The sequence below is a fragment of the Mustelus asterias genome, chromosome 11 (genome assembly GCF_964213995.1).
Source record: "Mustelus asterias chromosome 11, sMusAst1.hap1.1, whole genome shotgun sequence".
Lineage (NCBI taxonomy): Eukaryota > Metazoa > Chordata > Chondrichthyes > Carcharhiniformes > Triakidae > Mustelus > Mustelus asterias.
Window position 1 is genome coordinate 46,848,363 of NC_135811.1, and position 26,793 is coordinate 46,875,155.

General features: G+C 45.3%; 1 protein-coding gene across 7 annotated transcripts in view; it reads left to right on the forward strand.

Annotated features, from left to right (window-relative positions):
• plce1 (phospholipase C, epsilon 1) overlaps positions 1-26,793 on the forward strand; it is a 408,311-nt gene that overhangs the window by 358,277 nt on the left and 23,241 nt on the right. For all 7 annotated transcript variants that reach the window (XM_078223543.1, XM_078223542.1, XM_078223546.1 and 4 more), the window contains 6 exons: positions 2,805-3,101; positions 7,553-7,713; positions 12,256-12,517; positions 18,300-18,418; positions 18,537-18,665; positions 21,991-22,200. In XM_078223543.1, the coding sequence (XP_078079669.1) occupies positions 2,805-3,101; positions 7,553-7,713; positions 12,256-12,517; positions 18,300-18,418; positions 18,537-18,665; positions 21,991-22,200 (1,178 nt within the window). The remainder of the gene's footprint in view (positions 1-2,804; positions 3,102-7,552; positions 7,714-12,255; positions 12,518-18,299; positions 18,419-18,536; positions 18,666-21,990; positions 22,201-26,793) is intronic.

Here is a 26,793-nt window from a genome sequence, read left to right on the forward strand (position 1 = left end):
AAGTTTTATTTACATATCCTACTAGCACTAAGGAGTTGGCACAGTAAGAAGTCTCACAACTCCAGGTTAAAGTCCAACAGGTTTATTTGGCAGCACAAGCTTTCGGAGTCTCGCTCCTTCATCAGGAGTCGGAGCATCCCTTGACATGGGGGGGATCTTTTCAACTTTGAAGAGATTCATCCATGCAGACTACAACCTGGATTTTTGTCATGACAGAGAGCCTTTCTGTTGGGTGAAAATTTTGGAAGTGCATGAGGATCGTAAGTCCCACCCTGAACACGCCACTTCCTATTTTTGAAACCAAAAGAGAAAACGCTGGAAAATCTCAGCAGGTCAGGCAGCATCTGTAAGGAGAGAAAAGAGATGATGTTTCGAGTCCAGATGACCTTTTGTCAAAGCTCACCTTAACCACTTCCTATTTTTGTGTGGGTGGGAATGGGTGTGGTTCACATTTCATGCATGTATGGATCATGAAGGCATCTGGCCATTCAAATCATCAACTGCCTCCACTGAAGTCGGATCACAGGAGTGTGAACCCCAAAATGGATGGAGTATATCTGGTAAGAGCATCAGATTTTCCCATCAGATTGGAAAACGGTGAATGTGATCCCTCTTTTCAAGAAAGTAAAGGGACAGAAAGCAGGAAACTACAGGCCAATTAGCTTAACATCTGATGTAGGGAAAATACTAGAACCTGTTGTTAAGGGGGTGAGAGCAGACACTTAGAATATCTAGATGCACTCAGGTAGAGTCAACATTGTTTTGTGAAAGGGAAAGCATGTCTGGCTAATTTATTGAAATTCTTTGAGGAAGTAACAAGCAATGTGGATAAAGGGGAACCTGTGGATGTGCTGTACTTAGATTTCCAGAAGGCATTTGACAAGGCACCACATTAAAGGCTACTACGCAAAATACAAGCTCATGGTGCAAGGGATAACAGCATGAAAGAGAATTGGCGAGCGAACAAAAAGCAGAGAATAGGGATTAATTGGTCTTTTTTGTGTTAACAAGATGTGATGAGTGGAGTGCCATGGGGATCAGTGCTGGGGCCTCAATTATTTAAATGTATATCAATGACTTGGATGGAGGGGCCGAATGTGTGGTTGCTAAATTTACTGGTGACATTTAAGATAGGCAGGAGAGTAAGTTGTGAAGCGGACATAAGGACTTGGCAAAGGGACGCAGATAGGTTGAGTGTATGGGCAAAACTCTGAGGTGAAGAGGGACCTGTGTGTCATGGTACATGAATCAGGGGAGGTTAGCATGCAGCCACAGTAAGTGATTAGGAAGGAAAATGGAATGTTGTTGGTTATTGCAATGGGAATGCAATATAAAAATATGGATGTTTTACTATAGTTGTGCAGGGTGTTGGTGAGACCACATCTAGTGTAGTGCGTACTGTATTGGTCTCCTTCTTTAAGAAAATATATAAATGCATTAGAAGCAGTTTGGAGAAGGTTCATTCAACTGGTACCTCAGATGGGAGGAGTTATTTTACAAGGAAAGGTTGGACAAGCTGGATATTCTCCAGACTCTAGTGGATGAAAATCCAAGCCTGTGGTTCATGAAATCTCTGAGGTGTCGTGTACCACAACTCTTCAAAAAGCTGGTCCAATCCTATGACAATTGTGAGGGCGAGGCCTCCACAATGGAGCCGGCTACGTCAGGAATGTGACTGCTGCCTCGTGACTCAAACCAGCCTCAACTCTCAAAAAAGACCCTGGTGAAAACCCCAAACATGGGTTTGAGAATCCCCAGTATCAGAGCCTGGCCATCATTCTATGTTCCCGAAGTCTCCCCGACTCGGCAAAAGTCCAGCAAAATGTCCGCTCGTAATAATCGTCTGCATTCTGAACCTTTACATGGCTCTGTTTATGAGCTTTAGTGATTGATACTGTTCAGCAGCAGACGTATCTGTGTGACCATCTGTACCGCTTTGTTAGACCTGTATCGCTGACAGAAATGTGGATTCAGAGGCTTTACACAGAGTCTGAAACAGGGAGGAGGAGATAGAAAAGGAAATATCTTGCTCCACAGTAAACTAAACCTGTTGAATATTTTCCTTTTGCTTCTCGAGGAAGGTGATACAATAGAAGTTCTTTCATTTCTCTGCTTTATGTCTCAGAGATGTGTAGAGTTCAGTTTCTATGTCTGAACGGGAGTTTTATTTTAAAAATCTCTGCTCTCTCATGTTCACAGCTTCTTGTTTTCCATTTGGCTTCTCCTCTCAGTACCCACCCCCAGGCTTGTTTAGTGGCACACAGACAGAAAAGCCAACCGATACTCGTAACCATACACCGAGCACTCCCTCAGTTAACTATCTGAGTCAAAATAGACAAAAAAATCGAAAACTCCAGAATCATTTTGCCATTTATCGGCAAATGTCCTCACAGGTGGTGACGTTGCATTCGTTTCCAGACGGCATTGGGTCTTTGTGGTTGGATCTCAGTAGTAGGCTTCATACTGGAAGCTTGGTGGGTGCGATTCTCCAATCTCGCCCATTTCCCGCCCCGCTGCCAGCGAGAATGGAGAATTTGGCACTCAGCCAAAACACTCCCCTGCAGCGGCACCGGAGAATCCCAGCAGCGGATGAAGTCGGAGGTTTTTGACGGATGTTTATTGAAGTAACATTGTGTTGTTTAGTTCAAGTAACGATTATTGACACAAAATCAACTTGAATTGTGGATGAAAGCGTGTTTTTTTAAAAATCTTCGTTCTGTTAAGATTTTAGATGTTTGCAGTTTTTACAAAAGTGGGATTCCTGTGGCATCCTTGGGTAACCTAATGATTTTTTAAAAACACAGCCACTTCTTTTGAGGGGATAAGAAAGAGCTGCGATGAACCATCTTCTCCTCCGTTCAATCCCACCACCTCCCTCAGCGCTATCATCAGGACACCCAAATGTTACCACATTTCGTCAGTGAATGAGAACACTGCCAAGCGACTGTGCAGGCGTTATTCCCAGGAATTGATCCAACACACAGCCTGCCAGCTACTCCGAACCTACCCTGCCGCTACGCGGATCGACTCCTCCAACCCATCACCTGTCATGTTTTGGCTCCACGGGATACAGCTGGTTGCTCTCAATTACCAAACAGATGGTGAGTGACTAGATTTTTCGAACCCTCATTCACAAAGCGAAATCTGCTTGGAAGTGTTCACTGGGCAGCACAGTGGTTAGCACCACTGCCCCACAGCACCCAGGACCGGGGTTCGATTCCTGGCTCGGGTCACTGTGCGGAGTTTGCACATTCTCCCCATGTCTGCGTGGGTTTCTTCCGGGTGCTCCGGTTTCCTCCCATAGTCCGAAAGACATGCTGGTTAGGTGCATTGGCCATGCTAAATTCTCCCTCAGTGTACCCGAACAGGCGCCGGAGTGTGGTGACTAGGGGAATTTCACGGTAACTTCATTGCGGTGTTAATGTAAGCCTTACTTGTGACACTAATAAATAAACGTAAACTGGAGGCTCCTTCAAGAATATTTGCGAGATTTAAGGTCAAATCTAATTTGAGGGCTTCAGAAAAACAAAAAGAACTTTAAAATTTCAAATGAACCATTTTATTTGCATCTGATTCTGGAATCTGACTGCAGCTACACTGCAATTTCAGCATTAGAACTAATGCGATTGAGAAAGCCCAGAGCTGTTACATGTGGTGTCTTAGTGAATTTAGCCGCAAGTATTGGGCTTGTAGAGGTTGCTTGAGTGTTCATTATTAATTCAGGTCTGCCGCAATTCTGGCTTTGTCTCAATGTTGTCACTCACGCTGTTAAGTGGGTTGGCTGTCTGCTTTTCTATGCAATGTACACCGCCCTGTATCTGCCAATATTGCGGTGGAATCTGGGAGTCTAACAATGACACTCCCCTGTAATCTGAACTGAATCTGTCTTAAACATGTGTACTCCTTTAATCCTCCCAAGGCTGATTGAGTTAACGTTGGATGGGACTTTGTTTTATTTGGCAAGGCTTTCTTTGGCTTGGTTCATAAAATCCTTATTTCCAGCGTAGGCAAAGCATCCAAAGCTCGGATTTGATACTAGTCGCTTGGTATAATCACGTACTGGGCAGAATGTACGTGATTCTGCAGCCAGTAGCTGAGTGCATTGCAGCAGCCATTTCCGGGAGCTCCGAACGGGACTCAATCCCAATCGGTCAGGTCTGCCGGCTGCCATCGGGGTTCCCGGTTCCGTCAGGGTGGATTTTCCGCTTCTGGGACTTGCCGGCCACTCGGAAGACAGCAGCTCACCCACACTGGCCAGAAGCGATGGCCACAGCCGGTACTGCAGGGGGCTTGAGAGGAAGATCATTGCTGGAGCTCTGGATCTCAGTAGGGTGAGATCAGTGGGAGGCAGACCTTGGTGAGGTGGAGTTGGTGTGAAGGGAAAGGGTTGTGATGGGGGGGGGGGGGGGGGGGGCAGCCCTTGCCACATAATGTCCCTTGCTTTCGTGATTGCATTGGTTCTAATGTTGAAATTGCAGCTGCCAATCCGATTCCAGAGTTCCAAAATGTGATGCATTTGAAATATTACACAGGGTATCTGCCTGCTATCTCTGCTCCCTCTCCTAACAACCAGTGCACAGACCAATTCTCCCCCATGCCTGTCCTTAATTTTGGGTGCCTGTGTTGATCCTTGAAAGGCTGTGTGTGGGGTAAAGTGCCTGGAAATTGGGATTTTTGTTCCAGGATGGCAGGGATCTCTAGGAATCTGGAACGAGTGCGGAGGCTGCTGAGTGCAGAGACGGTGAAAGACCTACTTGGTACACTGGCACTTCCTCAAAGACGTTTTGAAATAACATTGAAATAGAAATCACCCCTCAGCCCCCTATATACTCCTCATACTCGATCCATGCAATCCCATGCCCTCTATCCACCCCTTTGGCTCATCATACCCTCTAAGCCAACATAATTCCAACCCATTATCTCCCACCCACCTCCCTTTGCTCTTACATCTACCACACCAACTCACCCAGTGTGCACTATGAGTAGACTGGGGAACCATGCTCAAATAAAATAAAGTTGTATCTTTGCAGTCTTTTTTTTAAAAGAAAACATTCTCGTTCATGAAAATCCATTAACTGCATTTATATTCCCTCAACTACATAATCCCTTATAAAACAAGAATTTCATGCAAGTGCTTAATCCCTTATGAAATAAGCTTTGAGATTCATAGTCCCACTTCAAAGATTGTACAACTACCTGGAGCTGTCGATTGAACTGTGATAATGGAAAGTTGTGAAATCATTCATGCAGTACAAATCCAGTAATGATATTTCAACAGAGTGAAATTGCAAGCAATTATATTTTTAACACTCTGCAGTTTTTTTTTCAAAGATCTAAATGACAAGTATTTAAATACCTTGATAGTTCAACAGTTGCTTTTGTCCCTTTTGACAGTTTTGGCAGTTCCACTTGATAGATTATTTTGACAGCTGTCTTGACAGTTCTAATGAGTTTATGAGCTTATTGTGCAGATTTTCATGTCCGCTTTTAACAATCCCAAAGGGGAAGTTGCATCTCCTAAAGATGTCCGAAGATCATATTCAAAGGCATGTCCTACCCCTCCAAAAAGGGTATCCCATCTCTGCAAAGGACTGCGCAAAGATTTAGACCCACTCCTACCAGGTCAAATCTGCAGAGGTTGGGTTTCCTAATCTTGGCTAAGGAAAATCAGACATGTCTGGAGGAAGCTGCTGGTTATATATTCAGCTGCCTCCATGAAACACACACGAGCGTAAATCCTGACCTGAGCCCATTCCCTCCCCTGCAAAATGGTAGGTGCAATTAGTGGGAGTGGGGACATCCGATTTTCAGTCTCTGTCATCATTTTCACAGTGACGGGGAGGCTGTCCCCATCACTGGGAAAATTCTGGCTCCTGTCTCATGTCATCCTGAATTTGGTCATGAGTTTGAAGATTCTCCAGTTCCACCCCACTTCCGACTGATTAGCTGACATTGTGGTGCCGATATCTGTTCCATTCTTAAAGTGCCTCTCTTCAAAGATCAGCAGAATATAAAAACATCCGCCACGGACAAGATGCAGCATGTTGCCAGGATGTGTCACATAGGTCATTGTTTGGAGACTCTTCGAAACGTGTTCCTCTCCACGCCACTGGATTGACCCCTGAACTCTGAACTGTCCAGCAGCTAATCACTTCTGGCAAAACCCTGCTCAAAATCCATTTTGCGAAAGCTCATATATCTTGGGTTTTACGTGTGGAGAATGGCAAAAATGTATTTGAATTATGACAGTGCTCTATGCAAAATTCAAAGACATTTGGTTGTACATGACACAAGTCAGCACTTTACTGAAAATTCAATCTCATTTTTCAACCATTCACCTATTCTCGACAGTTAACCAACTGCTCTCCATTCTGACCGTAAATGCTTCTTTAATGCAAAGTTTATTGCAGTTTAGTTAGGTTCCTTGCAGTTTTGCAGTCACTGGAAATGCAGGTGGAATACCTCAAATCCAGCAACTGTGGGACCAAGACCAGTGCCGGACATTGGAACTTCCCAGTTTTCAGAAAAATGATCAGAACCCCTTAACTGAGTGACTAAAGAGCACAATATGATCTCTGTCTTCTCTCTGGGTTGGGTGGGGTCAAGGCTTGACAAGCCAATTGGGAACAAATGCCTGGTATTTGGACATGGCTGGTTTTCAGATAGCCAGAATTGCGGTATTCTGCCTTTTATTTAAAGTTTATTTATTAGTCGCCATACTCCGGCGCCTGTTCGGGTACACCGAGGGAGAATTTAGCATGGCTGATGCACCTAACCAGATGTCTTTCAGACTGAGAGGAACCTGAGGAAACCCATGCAGACACGGTGAGAAAGTGCAAACTCTGCACAGACAGTGACCCTAACTGGGAATCGAACCCGGGTCCCTGGCGCTGTGAGGCAGCAGTGCTAACCACTGTGCCACCATGTGGCCTCTAGCAGACTTGGGTCTGCTATAAATATAACAATCCATTTTGAAGTAATTAGCAGCGAAGGCGCTGACACAATCAGGCTGACTGGCTCATTAACCTACTCTTTCTGTAAGCTTCACAACAAACATATATCAGGCAGGCAGCGTTAGAAGTTGAAACATGAGGCGAAGGAGATGTTTTTAAGCACAACATTTAAAGGAGAGTTTCAAGGATAATAACTATCTCTGTGGTGAAAGCATTCATCAACTGTTTGATAAGTGTAAAATCCGATTATAATGACACAAGCTGAATTATTAAATAATCACAGGCTGCATTTTATTGACTAGAGTCTCAGAGTTCTTTGTAATTCCTCTGTAATCAGTTTGCTAACTGATTGATGTTAATGTAAATATGAATGAACCCACTTCCTCCTATTATCTATGAGCTGTCTTAATGGGGTTCATTGCTCATGGGATATTAAATAAGAAATGATCTCACACAGCACATCTCCAATTACCGAAATGAAAGGAAGACATAGATTTTGATGAAGCGATGGTTTTAAAGTGATGGGACTATTCCAGGGTCGGCCACAATGTACTATATCAATGACTGAGATTACAATCTTCTCTCCCATCTCTCCTTAGATCTCCCAATGCACCTGAACGCAGCCATGTTTGAAGCCAATGGTAGATGTGGCTACGTCTTAAAGTCACCGGTCTTGTGGGACAAAAACTGCCGAATGCACAATCAGTTCTCTCCCCTGGAACGGATAGAGAGTATGAGTCCATCCCTACATTCTCTAACAGTAAGTGGAGAGAGATGTGTTCTCAGAGGCACTGAGGCAGGAGTTGAGCTGATTTACTGGGTTTGGGGTGTAAAGCAGCACGACACATGATCTCTCATTTTATTATCTCGTCCTCTTGTTGTTGAAGTGTGGCCATTGGATAACTTTGCATTTTGGAGATGTTATCTTCCTTAATTCAAATAAACTCACTCTGGTTTATTTATTGTTATTAACTGCTCTGAGTTTACACGGTGGCTTGATTTCTTCCTCACAATTAATTTTGCACACTCCAACCGCCGTCAGTCATGAAGTGAATAGTCTTTCATTTTCCCTGGTGCTACTGTTATCTGGCGGAATGGATAGCTGCATGGCAGTCAAGGTTCAGTGCAGAGAAATATAAAGTGATGCACTTGGGAGAACTATTACAAAAAGGCAGTATGATGTAAATGGAATGATTTTGAAAGGTCTGGATGAGCAGAGAGAATTTGGGCTGAATTTTAAAGACACCCCCTCCCCCCGCCAACCATGGGCGGGGGTGTGGAGCATGTAAAATCCTATCCAACTCCAGCCAACCGCCCCCCCCCTCATAATACGCCAAGTGGGCAAGCACCAAAACCTGCAGTCCACCCACCCGCCATCTTTAAATAAATAATTGAAGGTCAACTGATCCTGTTATCAAACCAATTGACCTGAATGTTACGCTGCCCACACTGTGATGTGGTTGGTCAATGCTGGCCAGCAGGATTACTCAGGCCACTTTTTAAACACAACTGTTTAAAAGATGGGAGGAGGAAGGGGGGAATCGTCTATGCATTGGGCACAGTCCCCCTCCCCCACGAGATGTTACCCCCTCCCTCTGTCTCTCCATGCGAACGCTAATGTTATCTCATCCTGTTGTTGTTGAAGTTTGGTTAAAGGTGACATGGTAGCACAGTGGTTAGCACTGCTGCCTCACAGCTCCAGGGGCCCGGGTTCAATTCCCTGTCTGTGTGGAGTTTGCACATTCTCCCCATGTCTGCGTGGGTTTTCTCCGGGTGCTCCGGTTTCCTCCCACATTCTAAAAGACGGGCTGGTTAGATGCATTGACCCAAACAGGCACCGGAGTGTGGCAACTAGGGGAATTTCACAGTAACTTCATTGCAGTGTTAATGTAAGCCTTACTTAAGACTAATAAATAAAGTTTTAATGCTCCAAACCCCACTCCTAATCCACCCACACTCACTCCCTCAATTGCTCCATCCCTCCTCGCCCAAGAAGCAAGGAATTTACCACAGTGGTTAGCACTGCTGCCTCACAGGGCCGGGGACCCTGGTTCAATTCCGGCCTCAGTTGACTGTGTGTAGTCTGCATGTTCTCCCCGTGTCTGCGTAGGTTTCCTCTGGGTGCTCCAGTTTCCTCCCACACTCCAAAGATGTGCAGGTTGGGTGGATTGGCCATGCTAAATTGCCCCTTAGTGTCCAAAGATATGTAGGTTAGATGGATTAGCCGTGGTAAATGTGCAGGGTTACGGGGATAGGACGGAGGAGAGGGGTTACGGGAATAAGGCCTATGGTAAGGTGCTCTGACAGAGAGTCGCTGCAGACTTGATAGGCCGAATGGCCTCCTTCTGGACTAAAAGATTCTATGGTTCTATGATAGCTGGTTCTGGGGTCTATCGAAGTTGTGTGTGTGAGCCTGCTTGCAGTCCCGGCAGCATCCACTTCGCAGTTCTGGCGCTGTTGGGTTTGGGTAAAGCTGCCAACTAATCAGATTGGTCAGCAGCAGCTTTCCCTCCCAGTGAGGGGCTGAAGTCCAACTCTCAGCCTGCTGAGCCACCGGCAGCGCATCGTGGCTGCATGGGAGGTTATTTTTAGATGGATCAGCTGCCGGTCAACTCTTGTCGAATGCACGGTAGCACAGGTAGCACAGTGGTTAGCACTGCTGCTTCACAGCTCCAGGGACCTGGGTTCGATTCCCGGCTTGGGTCACTGTCTGTGTGGAGTTTGCATATTCTCCTCGTGTCTGCGTGGGTTTCCTCCGGGTGCTCCGGTTTCCTCCCACAGTCCAAAGATGTGTGGGTTAGGTTGATTGGCCATGCTAAAAAATTGCCCCTTAGTGTCCTGAGATGCGTAGGTTAGAGGGATTAGTGGGTAAAATATGTAGGGTTATGGGGGTAGGGCCTGGGTGGGATTGTGGTCGGTGCAGACTCGATGGGCCGAATGGCCTCTTTCTGTACTGTAGGGTTTCTATGATTCTATGCACAATCAGTTATCTCCTCTGGAACGGATAGAGAGTACAAGTCCATCCCTACATTCTCCAACAGTAAGCGGAGAGAGATGTGTCCTGGGAGAGGCACTGAGGCAGGTGTTGAGCTGATTTACTGGGTTTGAAAACATTACGACACAGACTTTCTCATCTTGTTATCACGTCCTCTTGTTGAAGTGTGGGGAAAGGCGATGTTGAGAAATAATTTCCCCGACCCCTGTGAGATCCAGCCCTTCGTATCCATATTCACAAATCTTTAAACAGGATAGAGCTGGAATGTCTGATAGGTTACCTGAGACATAGAATGTAAAAGTAAAGAGTTTGTGCTAGAACCTTATAAATCACTGGTTCAGCCTCAGCTGGAGTAATGTTTCCAGGGACTATGATACTGGGAAGATGTCGAGACGTTGGAAAAGATCCAGATGAGGTTTCCAGGATGTTAACAAAGTTGAGGGACTTCAGTTATGTTGTGAGGTCGGGAAAGCTAGGACTATTCTTCTTGGAACAGAACAGGTTAAAGGGTGACCTAACAAGTTTTCAAGATAGGGCGGCATTGTGGCACAGTGGTCAGCACTGCTGCCTCACAGCACCAAGGACCCGGGTTTGATTCCCGGCTTGGGTCACTGTCTGTGTGGAATTTGCACGTTCTCCCCATGTCTGCGTGGGTTTCCTCCGGGTGCTCTGGTTTCTTCCCACAGTCGAAAAATATGCGGGTTAGGTGGATTGGCCGTGCTAAATTGCCCCTTAGTATCAGGGGGACCAGCTAGGGTAAATGCATGGGGTTCTGGGGATAGGGCCTGGGTAGGATTGTGGTCGGTGCAGACTCGATGGGCAGAATGGCCTCTTTCTGCACTGTAGGATTCTATGATTCTATGAATAAGGGGATCAGGGGTTATGGGAAAAAGGCAGGAGAATGGGGATGAGAAAAAATCAGCCATGCTTGAATGGCGGAGTGGCCTAATTCTGCTCCTATGTCTTATGGTCTTATGTTAAGTTTTGACAGAGTAGATAGACAAAATATTATCTCAGGTGGGTGGGTCAATAACTAGAGGCCATAGGTTAAAACCTTTGGTAAGAGATCTATAGAAGTCGGCGGGGGGAGAAGAAATTATTTTCACTCAAGGCGTTGGGATCTGGAATGTTCTGCCTGTGAAGATGGTGAAAGCTGATTCCATAAATAATTCTAAAAAGGAAGTCAGGCAGGTAGCTGAGGATGAGAAACTTACAGGTTTAGGAACAAAATGTAGTAATGTGGAGGCCTATAAGCATGACAGCTCTTCCAAAGAGCTGGCACCAACACGATGGGCCAAATGACAGCCTGTTGTGCTACAGGTTCCTCTACGATTCGATGAATTCCAGTTGGTTCAGCAAGTTATAACCATTTAGGAATTGGGGTCTTCCTCTCCAGCCACATGAATGCAGGGCAGCTCATTCACAAAGTCAAACTACTGCACATGTCAGTATAATGTTTTGGATTAACCAATAAAGCCACTGTCTTAACTCCCCAAAGTTTACTTTCATTTTCTATTTGAGGAGCTTGTAATGTTAGCAAGTGAGCGATAACTGGATAAAATATTTGGATAATATTGTCAGAGTTTTCCTGTGACATACTGGTGTCCTGTGCTGGGCTGGACATCTCTCCATGGTAGCTGGAGCAAAGCTTTTTAAAACAATGTCAGGTCAGATCTCCTCGAGCCAGAACTTTCCTGAGTTCAGTGAGCCAGACAAATGTATACCCTTCCATTGCATTGTAACGAATGACTCTGTCTTGTCTTGCCTATTGTGTCAGACTAAACCGACCATTAACTAAGACAAGCTCACAAAATAACTGCAGGTTCTAGAGTTTGAATTGCTATGTATGTTGGGGCATAGCTCCTTTAAGGGAATGGGTCATATGACCTCGGATGTGGGGTGAGCTATTGGGGTATGCCCAGAGTGGGCGGTCAATGTCTGGAGTGTGGAGCGAGTAGCCTGAGTAAAGATCTAAGTTCCCTGACACCTGACTGTGGAGTAGTCACTGAGGAGAAGCTTCAGGACACCAGGATTTGACATTACCCATTTAGGTACTTCACTCTTTTTGCCAATCCACCACCTGTTCGATAGAAAGTATGTGGGGAATTTGATGGATCCATGATAAAGCATAAGGATGTCTTCCATAAAGAGCCCTATAGTTCCATAAAGGATGGACACTCAATCTGAGCTCAAAGTTTCAAACCTTTGTATTTTAACAGTAAACTGAAATTAATTAGGAAGTGTCTCGTTCCCATTCCATTCTGAAGCTCATGCTCTTTTCCTCTTTTAATTATTTTTTCTCTCTAGATAATTTCTGGACAGTATGTTTGTCCCAGCAATACATCAGGTAGTCCATGCATTGAGATTGATGTGCTTGGTATACCACAGGACAGCTGCCACTTTCGCACCAAGCCCATTCATCGCAATACCCTGAACCCTATGTGGAACGAGCAGTTCTTCTTCCACGTTTACTTTGAAGACCTTGTTTTCTTACGCTTTGTGGTGGTGGAGAATAACAGCTCCACTGTAACAGCACAAAGAGTGATCCAATTGAAAGCACTTAAAGCAGGTAAGAACCCCTTTCCGCTACTCTCCCTCCTCACCTGCTTTGAGATGGACGAATGGGTCAAGAACGTGCTGATTGTTGAACGATGAGTAAAATAAATGTTAATGTTCATGACATTTAAAACTGCACAAATCTCTCATCATTGTGCTTCCTGAAAGCAGTGGCGATTGCGTCATTAAGTCTATTCAAGGCAGAGTTGGACAGGTATTTGATAGACAAGGGAGGCAAGGGTTGTTTGTGGACCGGGAGGCGGGGGTGGTGTGCCGATGACAAAGTGGAATTGATACCACAATTAAAACAGCCATTATTTTATTGAGTGGTGGAGCAGGCCCAAAAGGGCCGAATGGCCTACTTCTGCTCCTCTGTTCTTATATCATAAAAAATAGCCCAAGCAAAAACGATCTCAGAATCAATTTTGACTTTGTTGTATTTCCTTGCTGTCACTCTGTTTTATACCATGAAACTATTGTCAATTGTTGGAAATGCCGTCTGGTTCACTAATGTCCTTTAGGGAGGGAAATCTGCCGTCCTTACCTGGTGCAGCCTACATGTGACTCCAGATCCACAGCAATGTGGTTGACACTCAAATGCCCTCTGAAATGGGCTAGCAGGGTAAATACAGGGGTTCTGGGGATAGGGCCTGGTTGGGATTATTGTTGGTGCAGACTCGATGGGCCAAATGGCCTCTGTCTGCACTGTAGGGATTCTAGCCAGCGACGCTCTCATTCTGTAAATGAATTAAAAAAACAGTAAAAGAACAAGATTGTAACATTTAAACAGTCTTTAAGGAGAGCAGACTTCAAAGGCAATCAAAGTAAAATAAAAACTTAAATACTGTTTGGAAGATCCATAGTAAAAGTTGGAATTTTTGATGCAAGTGAGGCTGTATTCAAAACTCACATTTAAAAAAAATCAGTGGAGACCGATGTGGAGACGTACAGAGTAATCTTTAGCCATAAGCGTAGTGACTTCAAAATGGACAGAGGACTCTGGTAGGCAGAAGGTTTGGGTTGTCAACTTGTTCTCATCCATTTTGTGCTATTGCCCAAGACTAATTCCTCCTTCAATGTTTTTTAAGTTCTATATCATAAACAAAAAGAATTTCCACTTAACATTTGAAGGATAGAATCCAGAGACAAAGAAATAGCACAATGAATTATGGGCCGCAACATATACTTCGTTTCCTAGGAAGTGGAGCGAAGTTGCAACATATTTCCAGGAATAAAAAGGAGGACAGTACGAAAACAAAAATATTTATTATCGTAATCTAGACAAAATATCTCATCTGGATAACTTTACATCGTTAAGTAGTACAGGATGTGGTGCTTGTAATTGGTAATCACTTTGATAAATTCAGGAGAAGCTACTGAAGATTGGACAGAAACTAACTTAACCTGAAAACACAAAGGTCAATCCTTTGTTGCAGGAAAAGTCTTTCAAGCATTCTTGAGAGTTCTGGCAAGGGGACACTTGGAAAAACAGAACTTGTGGAAGGAGTGTTGGTGGGCGTTAGGAGAGGAATGTCATGTTTAATTAACCTGCTCAAGTTTTGCAAAGACATTTTTAGCATGTTGCGTGTGCAACACAGCTGATATTATACACATGGGTATTCAGAAAGCCTTTGGCAACATTCTGTAATAGCGATGAATGGATAATTGAAGAAATTACATAACAAGAGGCTGGATAGAAAATTAGCTTGGCAACAGGAAAGGGCAGCGAATCCTGAAGGAGAATTTTAAGGCTGTAAAGGCATGCCGAGGATCAGTGTTGGGAACTTTTCTATTATCGACGCGTATTAATGATTTGGATGAGGGATTCATTATAAATACAATGTCCACAGTTTCAAATGATACTTAAATAGGGTCAGAAGAAATAATGCGGATCAATGTAACCAGATTTGGAAGGATTTTAAGCTTTTACATAACTGAGCCAATTAGTGACAGGTTACTCAATGTAGATCAGTATAATATAAATAAGCTGAGATTTTAATTTTTTTTTATTATTCATTCATGGGATGTGGGCATTGCTGGCTGGCCAGCATTTATTGCCCATTCCTGAGGGCATTTGAGAATCAACCACATTGCTGTGACTCTGGAATCACATGTAGGCCAGACCAGGTAAGGGCGGCAGATTTCCTTCCCTAAAGGATGTTAATGAACCAGATGGGTTTTTATGGCAATCGGCAGCGGTTTCATGGTCATCAGTAGAATTTTAATTCCAGATTTTTGTTCAATTCAAAGTTCACCATCTTCATGGTGGGATTCAAACCCGGGTTCCCAGAGCATTACCCTGGGTCTCTGCGTTACTAGTCCAGTGACAATATCACTACACCACTGCCTCCCCTGAAGGTACATAAAAAGGGAGTATATACTAAATAGATGCTAATCAGGAAAGGGAGCTGGAAATTTTTATTAGCATACTAACTGGCTTCAACTGGAATGTTCAGAAGACACAGTTGTCTGTGATTGTATTGGATGGGACAATAATGGACTAAGTCACAGACAAAACCATTGTCTACTTAATTGACTGAAGAGCTATGTTTTAAAGCAGGCTTTAGATTTAGTTTCAATGGGACAAAATATCTCATTTTTACCACTCAGTCCTCAAAGGCTGACCTTAAAACCACTGCAGTTCTCTGTCCATTCCACTCCAGGTGCAGCCGGGACCAGAGCAACCCGGTTCAGATATACTCTGATGCCAACAAGTGCAAGACATGTTCATGGTTGCCTTAGCCGGTTATAGCACATGCTGTGCTCACCAGCTGAGATATGTGATTAAGTGGAACAGTTTGGTTGCAGAAAGAGTAGAAAAGGTAGACTCGGAAATGATTTTAAAGCTGTCTTCACATTTCAAATTGAAATTAGAATCCTGGCTTTTGCTTTATTGCAATGATAGTATTCTGTCAATTAGAATTCAGCTGTTATGATGCTGGCTGTACAGGCTGTAGTTATATATGTAATTCCTCATGTAGGATTGCTTGTTTATATTCCAGTTCATCATAATACTTGAGTTTAAATCTTTTCTGTGAACATCACTGGGAAGGATAATTTGCTCAATCATAAATATATATGGATACAAAATTGGCTTCTTGACAGAAGCCAGAGGGTGGTTGTAGAGAGTTGTTTTTCAAACTAGAGACCTGTGACCAGCGGTGTGCCTCAGGGATCAGTGCTGGGTCCACTGTTATTTGTCATTTATATTAACGATTTGGATGAGAATATTGGGGGCATGGTTAGTAAGTTTGCAGATGACACCAAGATTGGTGGCATGGTGGACAGTGAGGAAGGTTATCTCCAATTGCAGCGGGATCTTGATCAATTGGGCCAGTGGGCTGACGAATGGCAGATGGAGTTTAATTTAGACAAATGCGAGGTAATGCATTTTGGTAGATTGAACCAGGGCAGGACTTACTCAGTTAATGGTAGGGCGTTGGGGAGAGTTACAGAACAAAGAGATCTAGGGGTACATGTTCATAGCTCCTTGAAAATGGAGTCACAGGTGGACAGGGTGGTAAAGAAGGCATTCGGCATGCTTGGTTTCATCGGTCAGAACATTGAATACAGGAGTTGGGACGTCTTGTTAAAATTGTACAAGACAATGGTAAGGCCACACTTGGAATTCTGTGTGCAATTCTGGCCACCCTATTATTAGAAAGGATATTATTAAATTAGAAAGAGTGCAGAAAAGATTTACTGGGATGCTACTGGGACTTGATGGATTGAGTTATAAGGAGAGGCTGAATAGACTGGGACTTTTTTCTCTGGAGCGTAGGAGGCTGAGGGGTGACCTTATAGAGGTCTATAAAATAATGAGGGGCATAGACAAGGTAGATAGTCAATATCTTTTCCCAAAGGTAGGGGAGTCGAAAACTAGAGGGCATAGGTTTAAGGTGAGAGGGGAGAGATACAAAAGTGTCCAGAGGGGCAATTTTTTCACACACAGGGTGGTGAGTGTCTGGAACAAGCTACTAGAGGTAGTAGTAGAGGCAGGGACAATTTTATCTTTTAAAAAGCATTTAGATAGTTACATGGGTACGAAGGATATGGAGGGATATGGGCCAAATGCGGGCAATTGGGGTTAGCTTAGGGGTTTTAAAAAAAAGGTCAGCATGGACAAGTTGGGCCGAAGAGCCTGTTTCCATGCTGTAAACCTCTATGACTCTATGAGTCTATGATAAACTAGTCAGTTGGAAGTTAACTTTCTTTATTCATTCGTGGGACATGGGCGTCGCTGGCTGGGCCAGCATTTATTGCCCATCTCTAATTGCCTCAGGGCAGTTGAGAGTCAACCACATTGCTGTGGCTCTGGAGTCACGTAGGCCAGACCAGGTAAGAACGGCAGATTTCCTTCACTAAAGGACATTAGTGAACCAGATGGGTTTATCCAACAATCAACAATGGTTTCATGGCCATCAGTAGATTCTGAATTCCAGATAATTTTTATTGAATTCAAATTCCACCATCTGCCGTGGCGGGATTCGAACCCAAGTCCCCAGAACATTAGCTGAATTTCTGGATTAATAGTCTAGCGATCATTGCCTCCCCACGAGACACTGTACTGGGCCACCTCATCAAAGGGTGAGATTACAAATTTAAGGAAGATGTGTGAGCAGGTTTGCTTTAGCAGTTGGTCTTTCCTACCCATGACTTTTGTTCATATTAAGATGCATCATTGCTGCTTACAGAATCACAGAATTTTTATTGAACAGAAGGAGGCTGTTCAGCCCATCGTGTCTACACCAGCTTTCCGAGTGAGCAATTCACTTTGTGCCATTTTCCTGCCTTCTCCCCATAACCCTGCACATTCTTTCCATTCGAATAACAGACTAGTTCCCTCTTGAGTGCCTCGATTGAACCTGTCTCCACCTCACTCTCAGACAGTGAATTCCAGACCTTGACCACTCACTGCATGAAAAGGCTTTTCCTCATTTAACCAGATCCCATTTGGAATACTGTGTGTTGTTCAAGTCGCCTCGTCATGAAATGGATATTATTTCCCTTGAATGGGTGCAGATAGGGTAATAAAGATAATCTTAAGTGTCATTAACTATTTTGTTTATTTTTCTAATTCCTTTCTTCTTCTGGAGATATTGGGCCCAATGTTAATTCACGCACAACTAATTCAACCGTTAACGCACACAGTTAAGATTGGGCCAATATTAACTTACCCTGTCTTGCTGTATTAGGGAGAAGTGAAAACCAGTTTGTTTATCGAGTGTCTCATTCAGGATTGAATGAAACTTTTCCCTTTGGAAGCTAACAGGTGTTATGCAATAAGGAACAGACTATGATTGTTTCAAACTGGCCAGAGCTCCCCTCCAGCACTAGAACAATGCATTAATCTCCCATGCAACCGGTTGCCTGCACCATTGTTGAACTGTAAATTAGTGACGGGAATAATCACTCGAGGTCTTGGTGGCTGCTTTCTTCAGAATTCCTCCCAAACTGTGATAGATGAAAATAATTTGCATTATTTCGTGCATTGAGATTTTAAAGCCCTGCTACTGGGATGCACTGATTGGAGGGATAGGGTCATGCTGATCCATCCCTTTTACTAGCCAGCTTCAGCATGACTTTACCTGGTGGGCAGGTAATGTGGCCAGCTTTTCAGCCAAGAATTAAAGAGATTCAAGAAAGGAATGAAAGGCTCAAAGGGAAAGTGATTTGACGTCTGTTTCTCATCTCGTAAAGGACCAGTCACCAATTCTGATGGAAATAATTTAATGACAAAGACCAAAGTCTAATACCTGAAGTGTTTAACTTTCTCGGTATTTCATTTTTCCCAGGGTACAGACATCTGCAGCTAAAGAATTCTCACAACGAATCTTTGGAGATATCCAGTCTCTTCATTTACAGCAGAAGACTGGAGGAAAACAACCCTGGAAACCTGATACCTTCCTCAGTGGTAATGTGAAAGAACCAATTCCTTAAGAATGATCACTTCATGAACCATATTCCAGTCGAACGATTTGATTATGAAACATATATCAAGGCAGAACTAACAATATTTTTACTCTGAACAGTTGTTTAACAGCGAGGACCACGGATCTAGAATCAGTCACCAAGTTACGATTCATGGAGTACCAGGTCCTGAACCCTTCACTGTGTTTGCCGTCAGTGAGAAGGCCACAGCCAATCAGCTGGTGAACAAAGTGAGTCAGTATTGGCCAAATCATTCAAAAGCATATGGGAACCAATAGAAAGTTATGCCATATAATAGAAAATCGACATGGAAAGTTTCCTTAATTTAGTTCGGGATTAAAAAATAAATAAACAGTATCCTGAAATGGAATCCAGATTTTGTGCTTTTTCCATAAAGATGTCAATTTGAAATACGATCAAGGGGCATGATTCAGATTGATGGAAACAATCACAATTTGTAGATGTTATAACATTTATGTGCTTACTGCAGGAAAAGACCATGGTCATCTCTGAAGCATATACCCTTGTATTATTTTATCAAAGAATGGTCACGCCATACAAAGAGGCCATTTGGCCCATTTGTGCCCATGCTGTCTCTCTGTAAGAGCAGTTCACTTCGATCTACTCCCTCACTCTTTCTCTGCAATTTTCTGATAATTGTCAAATTCTCTTCTGCAAGCTATGATTGAATCTGCCACATGCTCAGGCAGTGCGTTCCTGATCCTAAACACGTGCTGTGTAAAATAGTTTTCCCACAAGGCACCATTACTTTTTTTTGGTCAATTCCTCCCAATCAATGTCCTCTGATTCTTCCACCAATGAGAACGGTTCTCCCTATTTACTCTTATCAGATCCCTCATGATTTTGAACAGCTCCATCAAATCTCCTCTTAACCTCCTCTGCTCCAGCCCCTGCTTCTCCAGTCCATCACTTCCATTCGTGAGTTTTTTTTGCTCCTTCTCTGATGCATTCACATTCTTCCTAAAGTCTGGTGTCCAGAACTAGGCACTATATTCTAGTTGAGGCCAAATAAGTGTGTTATGTAGGTTTAGGATAATTTCCTTGCTTTTGTGCTCTATGCCCCTTCTTTAAAAACCTGATGTTTTAACCACTTCTTCAACATCTCCTGGCACCTTCATTGATCTGTGCAAGTCTCCCCCCAGGTCCCTCTGCTCCTGCACTCCCTTTTAGAATGATATCCTTTATTTTAAATTGTCACTCTGCTTTCTTCCCACTAAAATGAATCACTTCACACATCTCTGCATTCAATATCATCTGTACCGATTCCACCAATCTCTCTCTGTCTTCCTAAAGTCTACAACCATCCTTCTCACAGTTCATAACGCTTCTCAGCTTTGTGTCATCCACACCTATTTCAAATTGTGCCCTGTAAACCCAGGTTTGGGCCGTTGTTTTATACCAGGAAAAGCAGAGACCCTAACAGTGACTTCTTGACCTCATTGCATACCTTCCTCCTGTCTAAAAAAAAAAGTTGACCACTACTCCCTGTTTCCTGTCATTCAGGCAATTCCATATACATGTTCCCACTGTCCCTTTTATTGCTCGGACTCCAGCTTTGCTGACCAGCCTGTTATGCATCACTTTATCAAATGCCTTTTGAAAGTTCATATGGGTGGCACAGTGGTTAGCACTGCTGCCTCACAACATCAGGGACCAGGGTTCAATTCCGGCCTCGGGTCACTGTCTGTTTGGAGTTTGTCCATTCTCCCCGTGTCTGCATGGGTTTCCTCCGAGTGCTCCAGTTTCCTCCCACAGTCCAAAGATTTTCCGCTTGGGTGGATTGGCCATGCTAAATTGCCTCTGAGTGTCAGGCGGACTAGCTAGGGTAAATGTATGGGGATAGGGCCTGTGTGGGATTGTGGTCGGTGCAGACTCGATGGGCCAAATGGCCTCCTTCTGCATTGTAGATTCTATGATTTTATATGCACCACCACATCAACAACATTATCATTATCAATCATGTCTGTTACCTCATCAAAAACTCGAGCAAGTTAATTAAACACAATTTCCCCTTAACCAATTAATTAATCCTTAATTAATCTACCTTTGTCCAAGTGATTGTTAATTTTGTCCCAGATTATCATTTCAAAACTCCTTGGCACCTTTTTTGAACAAGGGTGTGACGTTTGCAATTTTCCTGTCCTCGGGCACTTGTATCTAAGCAAGATTGGCAGATTGTGGTTTGTGTCTCTTCAATTCCTACCCTTACTTCTCTCAGTATCCCAGAATGCATCTCATCGGTCCTGGTGATTCATCAACAAATGGAGCAATACTTCCTCATTATTAATTTTTAGCTCATCTAGTATTTAACTACCTCCTCTTTCACTATTACTTTGGCAGCATCTTCTTCCTTGGTAAAGGCAGATGCAAAGTTCTGATATGTGACGTCGGCCATTTTCCCTTCCTTCATGTCCCTAATCAGCCCCACTCCTGCTTTTACCGCCCTTTTACTATTTATATTTCTACAGAAGACACTTGGATTCCCCTTTATATTAGCTGCCAGTCTCTTTTCATACTCTCTCTTTGTTTCTCAACAAGATGGGAAATCGGTGCTCGGACAAAGAATACTTGGGGCTTTCCAGTGCATTTATTAACTAACAATTCCTTAATTTGAAGTAGTGTGGCCGAATGCAGAATGAAGGTTCCTCTCCTCTGACCCAGTGTGCTTTAGCTTCACTCTGAGAGAGTGGTCTCCAGTGTGCTTCCCACACCATCCCCCTCCGAGCCAGTCTGGGGAAATTTTCACTCCATTGGCAAGGTCCTTTAAAGTTGGCGGAGATGAGCAAATTTCCCAGTGGCCTGTGCTATGTTTGAACGCTGAGGGCAATGTTGTAACATACCATTCCCTTCCAGTCGCACTTTAGCTACATCTTGAAACTTGAAAGATGTTCAGATAAACTGAGTTGAATTTGCTGATACCAGCTAAATAAAAGATGCACTTGCAGGATCGCTGTGGATCTGAATGATAAAGTGCCAAAAGCGACAAAGTCAATATGCGATTTCATGTTAAATTCCCAAGATGCGCAAAAAAATTGCATCTACTGGGACCCACAACATTTTTGGAGGGTACTGGATACATCTTAAAGAACTATATCTAAGAAAACATGTTGTTTTAGTTTTTTATTATTGGAAAGCACTAACAGATGTGTTTTCTGTGTTAGAAATAATCCCATGGGAGAAAAAAATCCAATGGAAGTTATCCAACAAGTCCAGAGACCAGAAACATGGTCTGTTAAACAGAATACAACCGATGCAATTTTCCCAAATGCTTTTAGGAACTGGAACAGTTATAGTAACATGGACACACCAGTTTCTGTGAACTTCTGAGCCATGTGTGTTTCACTGAAACTATCAGGCTGTATCTGTTTTGTATTGTAAGGAGCATTTAAACAGGAAACTAGCTAAACTGAACATTGGTTTACAGCAGTGTCCACTTGAAAATCAAAACTGGATTGAAGTTGCTTTTGTGTTTAGTGATAGCCATTATTCTTGAGGAGGAATTGGAGATTGAATGACTCTGATTGATCCTTGCAGATTGTAGGCATTTTGGGTGGCTCCGAGGCAGACGCTGCTGACTACTTCCTTCTGGAAGAGAAGACTCCCGTTTCTAAAGACAAGAATGAATGTAAGAAGCCCTCATTGCAGAGAGTCATTAGTCCAGAGGAGGAGATCCTGAAAATCCCACAGTGTTGGTTCCCAGAGGATGGATTTGTTGGAAAAATTGTCTTCAAAACCAAAGAGGAGGTATGCCAATTTTTCTTACCCATTCACCATTTTATGAAACGTGCTATTGATTATTCTGACCTTTCTAAGTGTGTCTACTTTACAATACCTCGACCTGACCATGGAGGGGGAACCGCGTCCCCAACCCCTTCTGAATTCACAAACATCCATTGGAGGTTTCTCTCCTAACTCTTTGGATCATTTTGAATATCCAGTTTTTCACATAACCTCTTAAACGTCAGACATCAGTGACTGCATTAAGTGCTATTCTCCCATCTGGAAACCAGGAGACCAGATTACAAATAGCCCTTTCTGAAAGTCAAACCACACACATCTCCCTCTGACATCTCCCTCCTGAGTGAGCCCACTTACACCCAACAATGTAAGTTCCTGTTTTCCCCAGACGTACACCTGCTCCTTTTCGCTTTGCTGCAGTTCCTGGAGGCACAGAATGCTGGGCCAGTACCAAGGATGGAACACGTTGGAATTCCTGCAACAACTATTGCAATCCTGTTAGGAACCATTTAAAGAAAAATGCACACACCAGAACCTCATCACAAAATTTCAAACAAAAATATATTTCATTGTATATAAGAATTAAGCAGAAAAGTACCGTGGTTTTTCACTATTTATGCTATGAAAGCAGTTCAAAGTTTTACAGCCCCCCCTCAAAGTATTCCTATGTATTTACAAAAATAATTCACTTCATGCAATCCCAAAGGAATGCCACAGCCCTCTAGAATTCTCCTTAAACGTTCCAGTTATTTCCTGAGGTAATATTTAATGAGGACCCTTGACCACCCCATTCTCAACCCACTCCACCAACCCGACCCCGCCCCGATCCAACCCTCTCCTCCCAACTCAATTCCGCCCCCCCCCCCTCCCCACCCTGACCTGATCCAATCCTTCCTCCTCCCAACCCCTTGACCATCCAAATTCCATCCACTTACCTGGACACTTATCTTCTCCCTGGCTTGCCAGGTGCACTGGGCTCTTTGAACTAATATGCTTTCCAGAAGCCAGTGTAGTAAAAAAGGGGCAAAGCCTTGCTGAGTTCACTGGAGTTGCACCGTGCTGTGGCCATTGGAGATACTCGTGTCAAATAGCTTTTCAGAAACACAAATAAAATCATAGAATCCCTACAGTGCAGAAGGAGGCCATTTGGCCCATCGAGTTGGCACCGATTCTCTCTGACAGAGTATCTTACCCAGGCCCTTTCCTCCACTCTATCCCCGTAATCCCATACATTTATCATGGCTAATCCCTCTCACTCACACATATTGGGACATTAAGGGGAAATTTAGGATTAACCCGCACATCTTTGGACTGTGGGAGGAAACCGGAGCACCCGGAGGAAACCCACACAGATACGGGGAGAATGTACAAACTCCACACAGTCACCCAACGCTGGAATTGAACGGGGTCCCTGGCGCTGTGAGACCGCAGTGAAAGCCAAAACAAAAATATTCTGTTTGAATTGTGACCCAGCCTCAGCATCGCTTGTATGAAGTTCAGAGTGGTGTTGACAGAGGTCATGTAGGGAACTAGCCTCTGGGCTGCAGTTAGTGTGTGGGTGGGGCAGTGCAACAAAATAGAGACAATGGACCGGGTTTTCAAATGCCCATCAGAGCGAGGTCAAATACTTTGAAAATAGCATCCCCTTCCCAGAGAGCATGGCACCTTCTGTCACCTCCGGAATGCACAACCATTTCCAAACGAAGATGGAGTCTGGGAGGGGGGAGGTTTAGGTGGGGAGAGTGGCAAACTTCCAATTAACTGTCCATTAATCTCATTGAGGAACTTGTCAATGGCCCCGGGTGAGACAGACGTAGATAGTCAAAGCGGCGAGAGGGGAGAGTGAACGGTCTTTGCAACATCAGTGTTCACTGGCTGGGGTGCTGCGGGGAACTATAACCTGATATTGCTGCTGAATTAGAGTGTCACAAAAACCTGAGCTGCTCAGAATGGGGCACAAAGCCCCGATCGCTTCAGCAACACAGGTCAAATACCTCGTGATTAACTGTTTGGCCACATGGGTGCCCCATGAGGCTATTGGCCCTCTGCTCTCGGGCCTGCTCCAGTCTACAGTCATGGCTGCCATCTGCCTTTGAGCATTACACGACCCAGAGCCAGTTCCTGCCTCAAGGCAGCACCCACTGTGACTAACCGGGCACCAAGCTCACTCCTGGCCAAATTAGCGGCATTCCATGTTAAAATAGCATCGCAGGATTGGCATTCGGAAATGATCCGGGTATTGGCTTCCTGACCCCGGATTGAAAATCTAAACCAATAACTCAGTTCATGAGGGGCACCCTGATATGTACGTACGCACGCACGCACTCACACACTCCCTCTCACGCTCTCTCTCACGTTCTCTCTCACGCTCGCTCTCTCTCTCTCTCGCTTTCTCTCTCTCACGCTCACTCTCTCTCACGCTCGCTCTCTCTCTCTCGCTTTCTCTCTCTCACGCTCGCTCTCTCTCTGTCTCACGCTCGCTCTCTCTCTGTCTCACGCTCGCTCTCTCTCTCTCACGCTCGCTCGCTCTCTCTCTCACGCTCGCTCTCTCTCTCACGCTCGCTCGCTCTCTCTCTCACGCTCGCTCACTCTCTCTCTCACGCTCGCTCTCTCACGCTCGCTCTCTCTCACGCTCGCTCTCTCTCACGCTCGCTCTCTCTCTCGCTCGCTCTCTCTCTCTCACGCTCTCTCTCACGCTCTCGCTCTCTCTCTCTCTCACGCTCGCTCTCTCTCTCTCACGCTCGCTCTCTCTCTCTCACGCTCTCTCTCTCTCACGCTCTCTCTCTCTCTCACGCTCTCTCTCTCTCACGCTCTCTCTCTCACGCTCTCTCTCACGCTCTCTCTCTCTCTCACGCTCGCTCTCTCTCTCACGCTCTCTCTCTCTCACGCTCTCTCTCTCTCACGCTCTCTCTCTCTCACGCTCTCTCTCTCTCACGCTCTCTCTCTCTCACGCTCGCTCTCTCTCTCACGCTCTCTCTCTCTCTCTCACGCTCTCTCTCTCTCTCACGCTCTCTCTCACGCTCGCTCGCTCTCTCTCTCACGCTCGCTCGCTCTCTCTCTCACGCTCGCTCGCTCTCTCTCTCACGCTCGCTCGCTCTCTCTCTCACGCTCGCTCGCTCTCTCTCTCACGCTCGCTCGCTCTCTCTCACGCTCGCTCGCTCTCTCTCTCACGCTCGCTCTCTCTCACGCTCGCTCGCTCTCTCTCTCACGCTCGCTCGCTCTCTCTCTCACGCTCGCGCGCTCTCTCTCTCACGCTCGCTCTCTCTCTCACGCTCGCTCTCTCTCTCACGCTCACTCTCTCTCTCTCTCTCTCACGCTCGCTCTCTCTCTCCCACGCTCTCTCTCCCACGCTCTCTCTCACTCTCACGCTCTCTCTCACGCTCGCTCGCTCTCTCTCATGCTCACTCGCTTTCTCTCTCTCACGCTCGCTCGCTCTCTCTCTCACGCTCACTCTCTCTCACGCTCGCTCTCTCTCACGCTCGCTCTCTCTCACGCTCGCTCTCTCTCACGCTCGCTCTCTCTCACGCTCGCTCTCTCTCTCACGCTCGCTCTCTCTCTCACGCTCGCTCTCTCTCTCTCACGCTCGCTCTCTCTCTCTCACGCTCGCTCTCTCTCTCTCACGCTCGCTCTCTCTCTCACGCTCTCTCTCTCTCTCACGCTCGCTCTCTCTCACGCTCGCTCTCTCTCTCTCACGCTCGCTCTCTCTCTCTCTCACGCTCGCTCTCTCTCTCTCTCACGCTCACTCTCACGCTCGCTCTCTCTCTCACACTCGCTCTCTCTCTCTCACGCTCGCTCTCTCTCTCTCTCTCACGCTCGCTCTCTCTCTCTCTCACGCTCGCTCTCTCTCTCTCACGCTCGCTCTCTCTCTCTCACGCTCGCTCTCTTTCTCTCTCACGCTCTCTCTGTCTCACGCTCGCTCGCTCTCACGCTCACTCTCTCTCTCTCACGCTCGCTCTCTCTCTCACGCTCTCTCTCTCTCTCTCACGCTCTCTCTCTCTCTCTCACGCTCGCTCTCTCTCTCTCACGCTCGCTCTCTCTCTCTCACACTCGCTCTCTCTCTCTCACGCTCTCTCTCTCTCTCACGCTCTCTCTCTCTCACGCTCGCTCTCTCTCTCTCACGCTCTCTCTCTCTCACGCTCGCTCTCTCTCTCAAGCTCGCTCTCTCTCAAGCTCGCTCTCTCTCAAGCTCGCTCTCTCTCTCACGCTCGCTCTCTCTCTCACGCTCGCTCTCTCTCTCACGCTCGCTCTCTCTCTCAAGCTCGCTCTCTCTCTCTCACGCTCGCTCTCTCTCTCACGCTCGCTCTCTCTCTCAAGCTCGCTCTCTCTCTCTCAAGCTCGCTCTCTCTCTCTCACGCTCGCTCTCTCTCACGCTCGCTCTCTCTCTCTCTCTCACGCTCGCTCTCTCTCTCTCACGCTCTCTCTCCCTCTCTCACGCTCTCTCTCTCTCACGCTCTCTCTCTCTCTCTCTCACGCTCTCTCTCTCTCTCTCTCACGCTCGCTCGCTCTCTCTCTCTCTCACGCTCGCTCTCTCTCTCTCTCTCACGGTCGCTCTCTCTCTCTCACGCTCGCTCTCTCTCTCTCACGCTCGCTCTCTCTCTC